At 40.4% G+C, this 14381-nt stretch overlaps 1 protein-coding gene across 1 annotated transcript in view; it reads right to left on the bottom strand.

Moving 5' to 3' along the window:
- Nucleotides 1-3884: 3884 nt before the first annotated feature.
- The window catches only part of dennd1b (DENN/MADD domain containing 1B), a gene marked incomplete at both ends in the record, with an annotated part of 98618 nt that continues 88121 nt past the window's right edge, over nucleotides 3885-14381 (bottom strand). The window contains 4 exons of the mRNA XM_079221472.1: nucleotides 3885-4736; nucleotides 5333-5555; nucleotides 5946-6031; nucleotides 13953-14042. Of these exons, the coding sequence (XP_079077598.1) occupies nucleotides 3885-4736; nucleotides 5333-5555; nucleotides 5946-6031; nucleotides 13953-14042 (1251 nt within the window). The remainder of the gene's footprint in view (nucleotides 4737-5332; nucleotides 5556-5945; nucleotides 6032-13952; nucleotides 14043-14381) is intronic.

The following is a 14381-nucleotide window of genomic DNA, read 5'->3' as shown; positions in this document are numbered from 1 at the left end:
CCTCTGTAAACGCTGCTACATAATCTGCCACCTCCAACTTACTCCAAGGTTGTAATTTTAGGACAATTTTACTTTATATTCATTAATTACTTCACACTGTATTGTTTGCAGAGTATCAGTTAACTTAAATAATCACAAGCCTGGAATGCAAGTAATTTCTTTGTTTCTAAATTACTCAGTATTTCGTCCCAAAAACCTCTTCAGGTAGATTTACAGTAACCAGTAACCAAAGCAGAAACACATGAAATGCAAGGCAGATGACTAATTAACGCCACAATACCCAATGCAAGGCAGAATGAGGGCGTTTTGCCAGAACCAATGTTATTTCCATCATTCTTGATTTGATGGAAGCGCTAAATACTGAAATAATAATGTATACCAACAGAATAATAATAGGAAAAAAAATAGAAAGAAATCATAGCATAACACATACAGGTACATACATGCAGATACAACAATAAGCATTGTACTGCGTACAAGCAAGCGTCAGTCTCTGCATATTTTGATTTGAGAGTGTCAAATGCTTCTGAACATGAATGGCTACATCGGACATTTGTTAATATTCTCTCTATATTTTTTCCTTTCAAAAATAAAATCTAAAACATTCAAATATTAGGTGTCTCTTTTTTTTCGTCTTTTTTTACAACATACAGCACCAATCATATATTATCCATGTAAAATAAACTCAAGCCAGCAAAAATACACGTCTATTCAGTTGAAAATAATTTGCATCAATATGAAATCAACTAGAGAGACTCCTCCGAGAAACATCTTTAAAAACACTTCAGCTCAGAATGAGTGTGTTTAAATAAAAAGAAGAGAGAGAAAAAAGAAATATAAGCACACAAACATTACAATAAATCACCTCATAGTACAATCAAACAAATAACCTAATTGACAAAAAGTCAAATAACCCAGAGCAATTCAAAGACGATCTATTAAATACAGGCAGGAAGATTCCCACCGACCACCGCAGCAAAGAAAAACACTGAGTAACTCCAGCTGGACTGCAGCCGAAAAACACAAGAACAAAACCGCTATAAAAACAATGCTAGTACTCAAGTTCATTTCTCGTCCGTTTATATTCATAAATATCATAATGATCAATGTTCTTACTGTGATTTACGGTGGTCTGAAAGCATTGCATACACCTCCTTTCTATAATACTTTATGTACCTTGTTCTGATTATACTGGGTGGTACTCTTACTGTTTAAGGCACACTATACACACCATTCTGTGGTAGACACACACCTCACCTCACACACACTTAACAGACGTTCCTCTTTATTCATTTAGGGACACATGAAGCTTACTCCTATAGAAACTAGATTGGTTGTGATTATTTTTTTCAAGTAGAATCGTGCATTATAATAGAATTACTGTTAAATAAAACTGACCTTTTTTTTGACAATTTTAAATATTTGCATAGTAAATAAGTTTTAAAGTGTGTATACTGAAAAAGGACAGAGGAGAGATTCTTCTGGAGTCTTTTTCTCCTTTTTGGAATTTCCTAGTACTGGTTCGTGGGCTTTTAGAAGCACGCCAAAGACTTTATGAGCAAATCGTTAACGCAGCGCAGCACTCAAAGTGGAGAAATAGCTGCTATTAAACTGCCACACCGACTGGCGTCTGGCATAAATCATAAGAACAACGGACCATAAATGTAATAATCCCAACACAAGCACAGAAAAAGCTTTCTTCTTTTCTCCGGGTTTATGGCAACGCAGACACTCTGGACGCTGCGTTTCTCTCCACAGGAGAGTCCGTCACAAAAATACTTTAGACTCTGTATGCTTTACATCCATGTGGCTACTTTCTGAGGAGAACCATATTGCTTCATTACAGTACAATCATCAACCACTGCACTGCATTACAGTGTGTGACTCAAACCGAGAGGACAGAGATTGCAATTACTCCTGTGAGCAAAGAAAGGGAGACGGACAGAAGGAAAGACAAGGAGAGTTGTGTGATAAGTCTGGTGTTATTGTATATTACGCTTAGAATGAACTAACAACATCATTTGAAAGAAGGAAAATGTATTTATCCTACAAACAGGAAATGTGTCCCTACTGTTCATTTCTGTTTGGCTACAGATCCCAGCTGTTTTAGGAAATTACTGAGTCATTTCATAACTGAAACTATATATTTATGATTTGTTTTGTTTTCAGTCAAAATGGGTACACAATTCATTGTGTCATGTGATTTGTTCACAATAAGAAAACATATAATATCACCAGCCTCATCCTTTAAAGTTCACCTTTTTTTTTTAAGTTAGATGTGCAGAAAGTACTATTACATAAGTAGAGACAACATGAGGAGGAAGAGTGATGATGGTGATGATGACGATGGTAGTGGAGAAGGAGGAAGAACAGGGCATGGGGTCTTGACACTGGCATTTTCAGATCCAACGCTTTCACTTTGGACCGTTTGCTTCTCTTCAGAGTGACAGAAGCCTTCTGAACAACAGAAAGAGGTTTCTACATGCATATCTCGTTATCTGGAATGCGTTTTAAAAACAGCAGCTTAAAGCACATCATATAAATATTAACTACTCTATTAATCCAGAGAAATACTGTGCTGTTTAAGTACTACTAACTGTTGCATTTAAAGATCTGAGAACATCAGAGAGTCTGATTACAAAGTACCTGTATGGTATCTGTAGATTAAGACACCAGAGTTCAAGAACAAATCACATGTCCATTTAAGGCATGGTGATAAAAAACAAAACAAAAAAACCCACTAGTATCAAACACTAGTGTCACAGAGGGTATTATTAGTTTCAAAAGCCAGAGTGGACTTTGCGTCTGGAAAATCCTGTCTCACCGCGTCATTTTTGCTCAAAGGATTTTAGTCCTAGGTGGTCAAGACAATTTGTTAATCTATAAGTGCAAATTTAACCTGATCACTTAAAATGTTCGGCACACTGAGTAAAAGACATCATGATTAGTTGAGAAGATATCGTCCCTTCTTAATCCTCACAAGTACTTTTCTTAAATCTTAAATTCCTTCATCTTTTTTTCTGGTAAAACATTGTGAAATTGTTAAAAGATGAAAATATAAAACACATGATCCATAAATTTAGATGATAAACAGAGACCCTTCTTTTAATCAGTAAAAACACTGCAAAAATCTCCTTCTTATCAAGTCTTTGTAACTTTGTATTTGAGTTTATGAAGTTGTATGCTCTTAAAACAAGTGAAAAATCTCGCTGCACTCCAAACACACAAAACTATTTCAACATCATGGACTCAGTTTGTGTTTTTGAAGTGCTGCAATTCCAGTTCACTAAAGAATAAACTCAAACTACAGTATATAAAATACCACGTTGTTGTCACTTTACTAGTGTTCAGTTCACTCACAGTACTCGAGAGGAGAAGCACCTGTCCTGCATTAGACGTGAAAAGATCTGCCACTGTAGTGAGATTTTTTAACTTGTTTATATTGCAAATTAATGTATTTCAAGTGGTTCATTTTATGAAGTAGAGACCTTGTTTTTGAAATTGTTTTGTGTAACAGACGTTCATTTCAAGAAACAGGTTCACATTTATTGGAAAAAGGTTAAAATATTCTTCCAACCCTTGCAGGTTTTTTCACTTGTTTTAAGATGATAAGGTGTTTAGGGCTCTTTTGTACGCAGACATATCGTTAAAGATGGAGAGTTGTGCAGTGCATCAATTTATCTCTTCCTGTTTCCTGCTCTGGAGGCTGTGACTCTGTGTCTGCCTGATCAACATCACATTTGTTCATAATGTTTCCTGATAGCAGAGCGTTGAGATAATAAAAAGATCATGTTTTCTGTGAAGCTAGTTGTAATAGAGGGATTACAGTGAATAGATTTCCACGGAGCCTGTGGCATTTTACAGACACTGGGTCTTTGATGTCCCTATGACTCGTCTGTGGTTTTGCTCTGGACCTGCTGGTGGCTGTTGTTGCAGTGAACCTGTGAGAGCTGCAGGCTGGTGTGGAGGACTGAGCCGAGGCAACACATGGACTCAATCTCCTCGAGGAGGCCTTGATCCTGCACCACAGCTGCCCCCGAGCCTTTACCCTGACCCAGGCACAGGCCGAGCCCCAGGAGCCCCTCCTTGGACACCTCTTTCTCCCACGGGACCTGCACAGCTGACGGGCTGTGCCTCGGCGGGCTGTGACCATCCTGGTGGGCCTTGCTGCTTTGCCTCTGGAGGGCCTTTTCCTGGTAGTGCCTCACGGTCTCCTTGGAGAGCACCTTCCTCCTTAGGATGCTAGTTGAGGCAGTCTGGTTCTGGGCCTGAGGAGGCTCCATGTTGCATTGTGGGTCTGAGATGGTCCGAGACCGGCCCGCTGGTTCAGGAGAATAGTTTGAGTCAGAAACTAGAGAACTGTAGGTGTGAGAGAGAGTGGAAGAGGGCAGCATAGGTGTAACTCTATGGGGCGCTGAGGGCGAGTAGGAGAAGCGGTCTCTTGGTCGTCGCCCTGGAGGTAGAGGGTGAGGGTCATAGTTGAGCTGATGAGGATATGACCTGGAGACGTCAGCCTCCTGGGCCGGGGGTGTATTCGTGATGATGGGCACCGTGGAAGTTGTCGCCGGTTTCTTTGTCACCTTCAGGCTGCTCTTGTTGGGCACTCTGCGTGGGGACGGGGGAAGGTGTTTTCCGTGTACCGCACTGTCATCCTGGCCCATATTCCAACCGCCCTGATCCATATCACAGCCTCCCTCATCTGCAGGTTTAGATTCGCCGGAAGGTGGGGGCTTGCTCTGGAACAAAGGAAACAAGGAAATACCATAAACTTAATGCCTTAATGAAGCAACACAGATCTGCCCTCCTGAAATTTGTAGGTGAAAACAGTATTTCCAGCATTCCTCACATTAACACATATCATCATATCAACATCAATACATATTCTAAGTCCTTAGTTTCTGACAGATGAATGAAAAACATCACAGATGTACTTGATTCATTTGAATTCCGAGTTATGTCCTATTCTGACACCTTAAGAATGATGATAAAACCACATTTTAGTACATACGTATACACACAGTTTGCCTGAAAGAGTTAATAGATACATATTAAGAAGATATAACAGTAAAGATGCTGTGAACTCAAAATAAGTGGATTTTATTATTGCGGAGGAAACCAATTTAGTTTTTGAAGATATTAAAAGGACAAATTTCATGATTGCCCATCTGTCCTCAATCCATCAATGTATCTTCACATATCTAGACATTGTTCTATTCTAATGAATTTAAACTCTTTCTGTTACACCTCTCTGCCTCCTTTCCTTTAAGTCCTGAACTTGTAAATGCTGACCGGCCCTCACATAACCCTGTCTTCTCTTGTCTCTCTTGCGTACCGGGCACTTGTAGTCTAAATCCTCCATGGACCTGAAGAAGTCCAGGCTCTTGGCAGCGCTGAGTTTGCCTTGCTCCACAGTTGTGGTGCTCAGAGAGTCCAGGATTTCCTCCAGCAGGTTCATCTGGCCAGAGCGGGAGGAGTCGATGTCGAGCTCCAGTGAGTAGGAGTCGTCGCTGTCCCCGATGTACGAAGGGACATCCCCGCTGTCCTCTGAGGAGATCCTGAGACAGGCGGAGTCAAACAGTGATTCATGGATTGTTTCATTAGGTAACAGTTTTGTTTTTTAAGTAATATTTGTATGTATATAGCATTTCATAGTGAATATCAGTGAGAACAAGTAAGAATTAATCTGTAATATCCAGTTTTTTTGGAAAGAGTCTCAGTGACACTTCAGTCAATTTAAGCTGTTACCAAATATGTCCACCTGGGGGCAGTATTATCATGGGTAAAAAAAAAAGATTGAATGTGCTCAGATAAAGTGAATTTTAACCTGCTTTTTCTTTTTTAAATGAATCAGCCAGCCAGCTAAAGTTCCAATATCTGGACAAAACATACTTGAAACAAAATGAGAATGACCAAAATGTTGCGATCATGAAAATATGAATACTTACTTGCTTGCAGTGTCCAGCTCATCATCATCGAGCCTGTAGCCAAAATCTCGAGGGCCCATGCTCATGGGATACTTGTTGAAGTTTTGCTGTTAATGAGAACAACACAGCAAGTGGATGTAGTTAGAAAAGCAAAGCATTACACGATAAAACGAGGAAAGTGGACCCGGGGGGGTTCCGCTTTAAGATACTAGGCTTCGCGATAAACATGGCGTCAGACAGAACGTGGTGTTCTGCTGAGGTACAGCGTTTCATTAAACAACGACCTGGAACCTGATAGAGAAAAGATGCAGGTCTATGTCTGGTGGGTCCCCGTAAGACACCATCAGCAGCTTGTTTTAATGAGCCTGGACCCTTAGGGTTGAGACTAAATTTGTCAAATTTGGGTCTAGGGATAAAAATCTTTAACATCCCCTGCAGTATTTTAGCAAACTCAGCACTATATGGGAGGTTAAAGCTACACACACACTGTGAGCCAAGATATGGGTAGCGACATTAATCATTTGCGTTGTGACACCAGTGCATGTGATTGTATTTGTCATTGAGTGTTGAATGATCAGTGTGTACTGTAGTCTCACACAGCTGGTTTAATAAGCCACCTGTGTACCATATTTAATGGGTGGGTTAAAGAAGAGACAGAAGCTTTACAGAGCAGGGCAGGATTCTCCCCATGGGAGCCCAAATCAGCCCCAGGCCACCTATTAACATGCCTTCCACTCTGACGCATATGTTCCTCTCTCACTGCATACGCATGTTCGTTTATGTTAACAATATCTCTCACTTTCTAATTTACACTCTTTCCACTCTTGCCCATTTACCTTCTCACATATTGCTGCACACCCCCTGTGTCTTTTTTTGGGGTAACATCTTTAAATTGTCGTTCAGTCTCTTGTGTGTTGTGTGTACACAAACAAGCATTCATGTGGTACAGTTAGCGGGTTCCCTCTGTGTTTTTTTTTTTTACACTAGCCTGGCTCCACCTCTCTGCATTGTTCTCTATAAACTCACGTTAGCACATTATCAAAGCACTACAGTGAGAAAAGGGCTCTTCACAACCCTAAAAGTGAACGGAGAACGAGTGTGTGTTTAGGGAGTGAAGACTGTCGTGTTGCTGTGCTTGTGTTGTGGTTGTGATTTGTGAGACACAAAAGGTGAAGAAAAGCAAGAAACTCTTCTTCTGAAAGGCAAACAAACTGACACAAGAGCAGGATAACAAAGGAAGAAGGGAATTAATGAAAAGGGGAAGGAAGGAAATATTTAGAGGTGAGGAAAGATTCCTCAAAGCTCTAAAGAATGATGGGAATGGGGGAAGGGGGGCAGCATTAGACCCGTTAACCAAGCTGGTCTTGATTAGCCGACGCAGTGCCAGCCAGACAGGCGGAATGTAACGTGTGGCTGGCCTGGCCTCATTTAGGGCCTGTGTTCGGCCAGGGAAGACATACACACCCACATATACACACTCAGTCACATACGCACCCTATTACAAAAAAAACACAAAGAGTTAAAGTGCCATTTTCTCCATAAAAGTCAGCGGAGGAGATGTGTGCAGTAGCCACTTAAGCCTCTCAGCCATCGGGCTAAACATGAACACATGTGGTGGCACCGCTGATTGGCCAAGCCGCTCCCCTTCCATGGTAGCATGGAGCTATAATGAAAGAAATATCAGAGGGGCTCCGGCCTGGGATCCCTAAACAGCCTTTAATGGATTCCTGTGTCAGGGCAGTAAATCTGGGGCCAGGCCGGCGTGCCAGCCAGCCAGCCAAAGCGGGTCGGCAGAGTGGAGATGCACCTGTGAGACACTTGGGGAGGATGGGGTTGGGACACAAACACAAACACATGCACTGCGTGTTCATGATGCGTGTGGTTATTTAGCCATTATTTGTGCAAGAGAGCTGTGTTTAGGGAAGCAGGGCCTCTCTCTGCGTAGGTGTTTATTAAAGCAAGGTGAAGCCAAACACAACCAGACACAGGTCATGAAGCCCGGCCCTCTGATCTCTGTTACAGCTCTGGTGCTGTCTACAAAAGAAAGTTCCATAGGGAGCCATAAATGGATGGCACCTCACTTCACGGCTTTATCAATTTGTCATTCCCTCTCTTCACTGTGACCCTTGAGTGCAGCAGTTAAGATTAGACTATTTACAACAACCAAACATTTTACGATAGAAGGAATGGGTTTATCACACTTTTCTTTTTTAACGGCCAACATACTGCATTCCTTTGACTGGTAATGTGAGATACAAAGTATGCTTTTGTTAGTCACTTGAACATAATATTTCTGCCCTCGCTGTCAAAATCATCAGCATCAGTTGAATCTGAGATCTAAAATTAGATGTACTGTATGTCAATATAAAAAAACAACAACAAAAATATATAGACTCTTCAAATGTGCAATGAGATATTCTCAACCAAAGCTGTGACAGCTCTGCCACCATCCCATACCTCCTCAGGCCTGACAGGACAGGGGAAAGCATAAAATAGCAGAACAACAGATTATCATACTGCTCCTTCATTAGCTTCTCGCTGTCGGCTAATGGGAAGCTAAAAGGTGAAAATGTAAAAAGTGATTCTCCCCTCTGCCTCCCTGTCTCCCATTTCCTCCCTCCATCACTTTGCTGTCAGCGACAGATGTCACTGTTTCTGTCTGTCTCGCTCTCGCCTCCCTTCCTCTCCAGCACAACTGTGACTGTACGATCTGACTCGTTCGCTCCCTGCAGGAAGAGATACAGCAGAGGAGTCACGGAAATAATAAGAAGGATCAGGTTGTTTCAGTAAAACTAGCTCCATGAAGTCTTTTGGAAGAGAAGAATAGCCATGTGTTCCTTAAATCAAGGATACGATTTGACATCTGAGCTTCTCTTTGTTGTTTTCTTTTATTTACCACGAGGATAACATTTCTTAATAATTTTTACAGTATTTTGTAAAGTATTTGTGTATCTTTTTTCTTTTTTTCCTTTGATCTGAGTTCCTGAGTACCTGGTTTAAGAAATGAAATAATCCTGAGTTCCACTAATTTAGGCTTCAGGCATAAAAAGCCACACATCTACTGATAAGCCTTTACAGCCATGGATTGTGAGCAAATGACGGTGATTAACTTATACTTTACTCTAACCCTTTATATCTTGGCATTGCAATAAGCAAAGGAATGAAATATATCTAAAGGGCCTCAGATTTGATACAACAAATGACATTTAGTTTCTGTGGTTATGAGGGGAAAGTAGTCATCACCATCTACTTTAGTTAGCTGCATTTGGAGAAACAAACTTTCCCCTTCTCTTCCCTTCCTTCCCTGCATGACCGGTTAAGCAGAACAAGTATGCCCATCTGTGACAGGGCCAAATGCTAGCGGACTTTAATAGCCAGTCTTACATTATACATTTCATATGGTATTTCTGAGTGGGCACTGATCTCACTGCTTGGCATTGTACGTAAAGAGATGCCGGTAAAATGCAAACAAACCTTGGGGAGAGGCAGAGCCTTTGCAGAAGTACGGCCAAGTCTGTTTAAGAGCTGCTCACTCCAAAATAAAAAAAGAAATAAAAAAGAAAAACAGCATTTGAGGCAAGATCCACTGCTTGTCTTTCCAACTGGCTGTTGCTAAAAGCCCACTTTCCTTTTGCTTAAAAAAAGAGGCATATAAAATAAGGAAAGTGTGCATTATGCTCATTCTGTTGGACTGAACTCATCCAGTGATATCACCTGGTATCTTTCTGTGAATGGGTGCAGTGCAGTACTATGAAGGTGCCAGGAGATGGCACTTTGGGTTCAGCAAGGAAGTCAGTTGGTCTCTGAAGTGGGGAGAAACTAAATGAAGTGGAGCCTACAAACACATACAAATAACCATGCACGCACACGCACACAATGGAAAGCGACACTGTATTTAAAGTTCATTGTAATGCATTCTAACTATTCATCTAACAATATTAATCTTATAATAAATATTATGAGCATATTTTAGCTATTTTCCATTTACAATAACATTGAAAATGGAATTATTATGAATTATAAAACACACACACACAGCTCTATAATCTACAGTACATGAATAGGCTGTGAAATAGTTATTCGCTATTCAGTTTAATCAGAAAGTATTACTTTAGCATATTGTTCATATTATAGCATTTTCAATCACATACTGAATACAACACACGCACACACACTGTCTATGTAAGGCTTTATGAGCAATATTTCAAGTTAAGTGTTATTGTACGAAAATTCATATTATTAGTATAAGCATGTTTAAACTCAAAGACAGATTATCCTGAAATCATGACCACACAAATACAGTGCACGTGAGTGTCCACTGGCCATGAACACATGATCGAGCAAAAACACATCCACCTATACACATGCACACTCGCACACACATGCACACGCTCAAGCACACTGAAGTATCCATCTGACTTTGTTCCTCTGTTATACATCTTTGTCAGCTCCCTGTCCCCCTCCACACTAAGCGATGTGGTGTTTTTTCCGGGCTGGCACCTCTCCTGCCTCAGCAGGTGAAGAGTCCAGAGCCCGGACACAGGCCTGCTGGCTGTCATCGTCCATAACACCGTCCCAACCTCTACTCTCCTCTGCTCTCTCAACAGCTTCTCCAACCTGAGGCAAACTGCTAAACGCATGTGTGTTTGTATACATGCAGTAAAAACACAGTCCAAACCATGCTCATGTATAAAAGGGCCGATGTTCAGACACACACTCTGTTTGCAGATGCTCACAGCACAACACCACATAACACACACACACACACACACACACACACACACACACACACACACACACACACACACACACACACACACACACACACACACACACACACACACACACACAATATACAGAATTTAAAAAACAGATGTGGCACTTACACAGAAAACCATACAGGATCCCGAACAATGGTTGTTGTTTGTTGTATCAGACAAGGAGTCAGCAGTCCAATTCAGTCTTGTTTTTGTCAAACGAAAGGATTACTCCTACATTCTTAATCAACAAGCTCACCAAACACTGAGAATCACCCACATTGCCAGATACGGCTGAAATATGTGTGCAAATGACAGCAGCACTTTCACTTTGGTACATGTGTTGGCTGATCAAATAGAATATGAATTTCATAACTCTGATTATTTTTGCTATGATTAATTAAAAGAAAGCTACTCCAGGATCATTCATTTCATTTCATTTCAAGGACAAACCTAGAGAAGTTTGCAAAAAAAGAAAGAAGGATGAATGATAAAAATGTTTCAGGCTTCTTCTTTCATACAGGAAGATGGAATGTCTTTAATCAGATCACATATTTGGACCGCCAGATGACAAAATGTTTCAGAATTTGTATATTAGCAGGTGAATGAGCCTTTGTTGGTCACTGGGTCAGAGGTATGGATGTGTGAAAAAGACATGGGAGTGGGTTTTTGAGTGTTTGTACTGGAGCTAAGGACACAATGCAAAACTGTGTCTTAAAAGGCAAAAAAAAAATGTGTCTATGAAGTCAGTGTCCTTTCAGTTAGGTATGAATACTGTTCAAGAAGAAGTGCCATTGAACTGTCTTTAATATACTTGCCAGTTTATTAGGCACACCTACAGTAGCTAAACCGAATGAAGGACGTGTTTCTAAAAATGAGTGTACGGTCTCTGATAAAATTAGGGTAGTGTCCATTCAAGAAAAGTAAGATATTTTCTTTTAGGAATATAATATTTAAGGATTGAAAAAATAATTGTATTGTTGAGATTGAATGGACAAAGAGAGACAGAGGGACATATTTTAAGGAATGAGGTGTGAGGGTTGGTACTGGTATAGGTGTGTCTGTGTGTGGGCACAAGAGGCAGGGCAGGTATGAGGGGGTAAAGAAAGGTTTTCTATTTTTTCCCTTTACTTAACCTTTATTTAACCAGGTTGGTCCCATTGAGAGCAGTTTCTCGTGCAAGGAACACCTGGTCAACACAGTTGTGGGCAGAATACAGAATCAAGATTTCATGGGCAGCAATTTAATAATAAAACCGATAGAAAAGAAGGAGAAGGGAAGATAAGAGGGGGTAAGAGCAATAGGTTTATTTTCCTCCAAGATTCTTTTGAACCGTAACTGCAATGTATTAACGGTGTGCTTTAAACAGTCAGGTGAAAGCTAATAAATAACTAACATTAAGAAAAACAAAACAAAAAGAGTCTTTTTTTAGTTCTGTACTTGCCAAATGATTTTCCTATGGTATTTCATGAACAAAAAACATTCTTTCTGAACTGGACATAAACAGCTTTTTGTGAAATAATGTAATTTTTTGAGTTTTTAAGTAATATGTTTAAGGAGATAAACCAAGCTCAAATGACTATCTTGGAAAAACAACAAAACATTGAAAGAGCCAACTATCTTCAGTACAGTGAACTGTTTTGAAGAGTTTCAATCTTTCAGGGGTTACTGCACACTGGCGGGCCATAAATTATCAAAGCTTTCTTGGCTTCTCAATTTTCAGTCTTAGTTTCAGTTGACAGAAAAAAATCTGTGGATGTCAGAGTGCGCTCTCCTACTGGGGTTTGTCTTTAATGTGTAGGCGTCCGGGAAACATACTCGTAAACTCTACTTTAGCTCAAAGATAGAAGTACATTTATAAAGTTAACGTGAAAAGAGAAGAATGGGAAGAGCATTGTGTATGGCTGAAGATAAACTGTGTGTATATATATATATATATATATATATATATATATATATATATATATATATATATATATATATATATATAAAAACAAACACACAAAATCTGTGCTGTGGCACATGTGTCCTGTGTGTCCCTCCTCCAGTGGTCTCCAGGGACCCGTTACTGTGGCCTCAATGGCAAGGACAGGGGTGTGAGAGTGTGTATATCCTGAATACGGTGTGTATGCATATTTGTGGGTGTGTGCGCACATCAATTGCATGTTAACTGTTAATCTGTGTGTGTCGGGCTGGCCCGTCTTTGTGTGTGCACTGGCTGAGGGAGGGTGTCCGAGGAGGCCTTTAGAAAAGCCCTAATTGCCGTTCCTCTCCTCTCCCCGGCCGTCACACCTTCCTCTGCGCAAAGACTTCCCAGTCTCATCACACACACACACACACACACACACACACACACACACACACACACACACACACACACACACACACACACACACACACACACACACACACACACACAGCTAATTAGAGATGGCACAACCTCTTCTAATCAAACTCATACATGACTGTGACTAAAATGTCAGTGTGTTGTTGTTTTTTAAGACCGAATTGTGAGTCCACTTTTCATTTTGCCAGAATAAGTGGGAAATCTCCAGCTGAGAGTACAGAGGTAGATAATAGGTGGGAGATTTAACTAGCAACCTGAGGCTGCATGCATGCACTTAATACTGTCCTTAATTGAACTTATTTTAATTACATTAAACTAAACTTCCTACACTAAGAACTACATGTCCACGTTTTCACTCACACTACAGTCTCTTCTCATTTTCTAACGATTTTACCTGGTAGATTTATTGATGAATGTGTATTTTGTGAGTGTGCATGTGCTTGCAGATTGTATGCCAGCTCTGCAAACACACACACAAAAAAAAGAAAAAAAAGAAGTGCTATCCACTTATGGGGCACAAACAAATTCTTCAGACGAAATGCTGACCAGCAGATGAGTTGCTTCTACTGTCCGTGCTGTTCAGAGAAAAATACTGAATGTACAACATGATCGCATTGAAAGCCAAAAAATGCTTATCGTTACATTTGGCACCCTACAAACCACTGTACTTCCAAGAGCTGTTTCAAGAGAGAGCGAAAGCAGGGGGAGAAAGAGAGTGAGGAGGATGGAGTTAGAAACAAGAGAGAAGGGGATGGAGAGAGAAAGAAAGAAAGAAAGAAATGAGAACAAAAAGTGGACGGAAAGAGCACAGAAGTGGAAGACCGCATCCATGTCGATCAAGTGAAAACTGAGCTCTCGTATGATCAGTCGGTGTACATGTAGTTAACTTATTTACTGATGTGCATCTGTGTGTTTGTGTCATACCCGTCTCATCTTCTGCAGTCTCCTTGGAGACAGGCTCTTGGTGCTGGTGGGAGAACCCTCACAGACCATCACCCCCTCTTCCTCTTCTTCCTGAGAGAGAAATGAAATGAATGTGAATCTGAAACGATCGATGTTGTAAATGAACGAAAGTGACTAAGTATGTGGCATTTGTTGGTTGGCGAATAATGTGTTTTTGCATTCAAACCACATCACATTTAATGTATTAATTCCTCGTTTAAGTAAATTCATTTTAAGAAGTTGCTGAACTAAAGCAATGATTCTCTTTGTACAGTTTGTTTCTATTTCTCAGTGACATTTGTAAAAGTTAATGGATTAGTCTGGTGATAGTCTATATTTTCTTACAACCAACAGCTAGTATTGTGTATCTGTACCATAGATCCAAAGAAAAATATTAAAACACACCACCCT

The sequence above is a fragment of the Taurulus bubalis genome (assembly GCF_910589615.1).
Source record: "Taurulus bubalis genome assembly, chromosome: 7".
NCBI classification, from domain to species: domain Eukaryota; kingdom Metazoa; phylum Chordata; class Actinopteri; order Perciformes; family Cottidae; genus Taurulus; species Taurulus bubalis.
The sequence above is the reverse complement of the archived record's forward strand: the minus strand, read 5'-3'. Positions and strand labels throughout refer to the sequence as shown.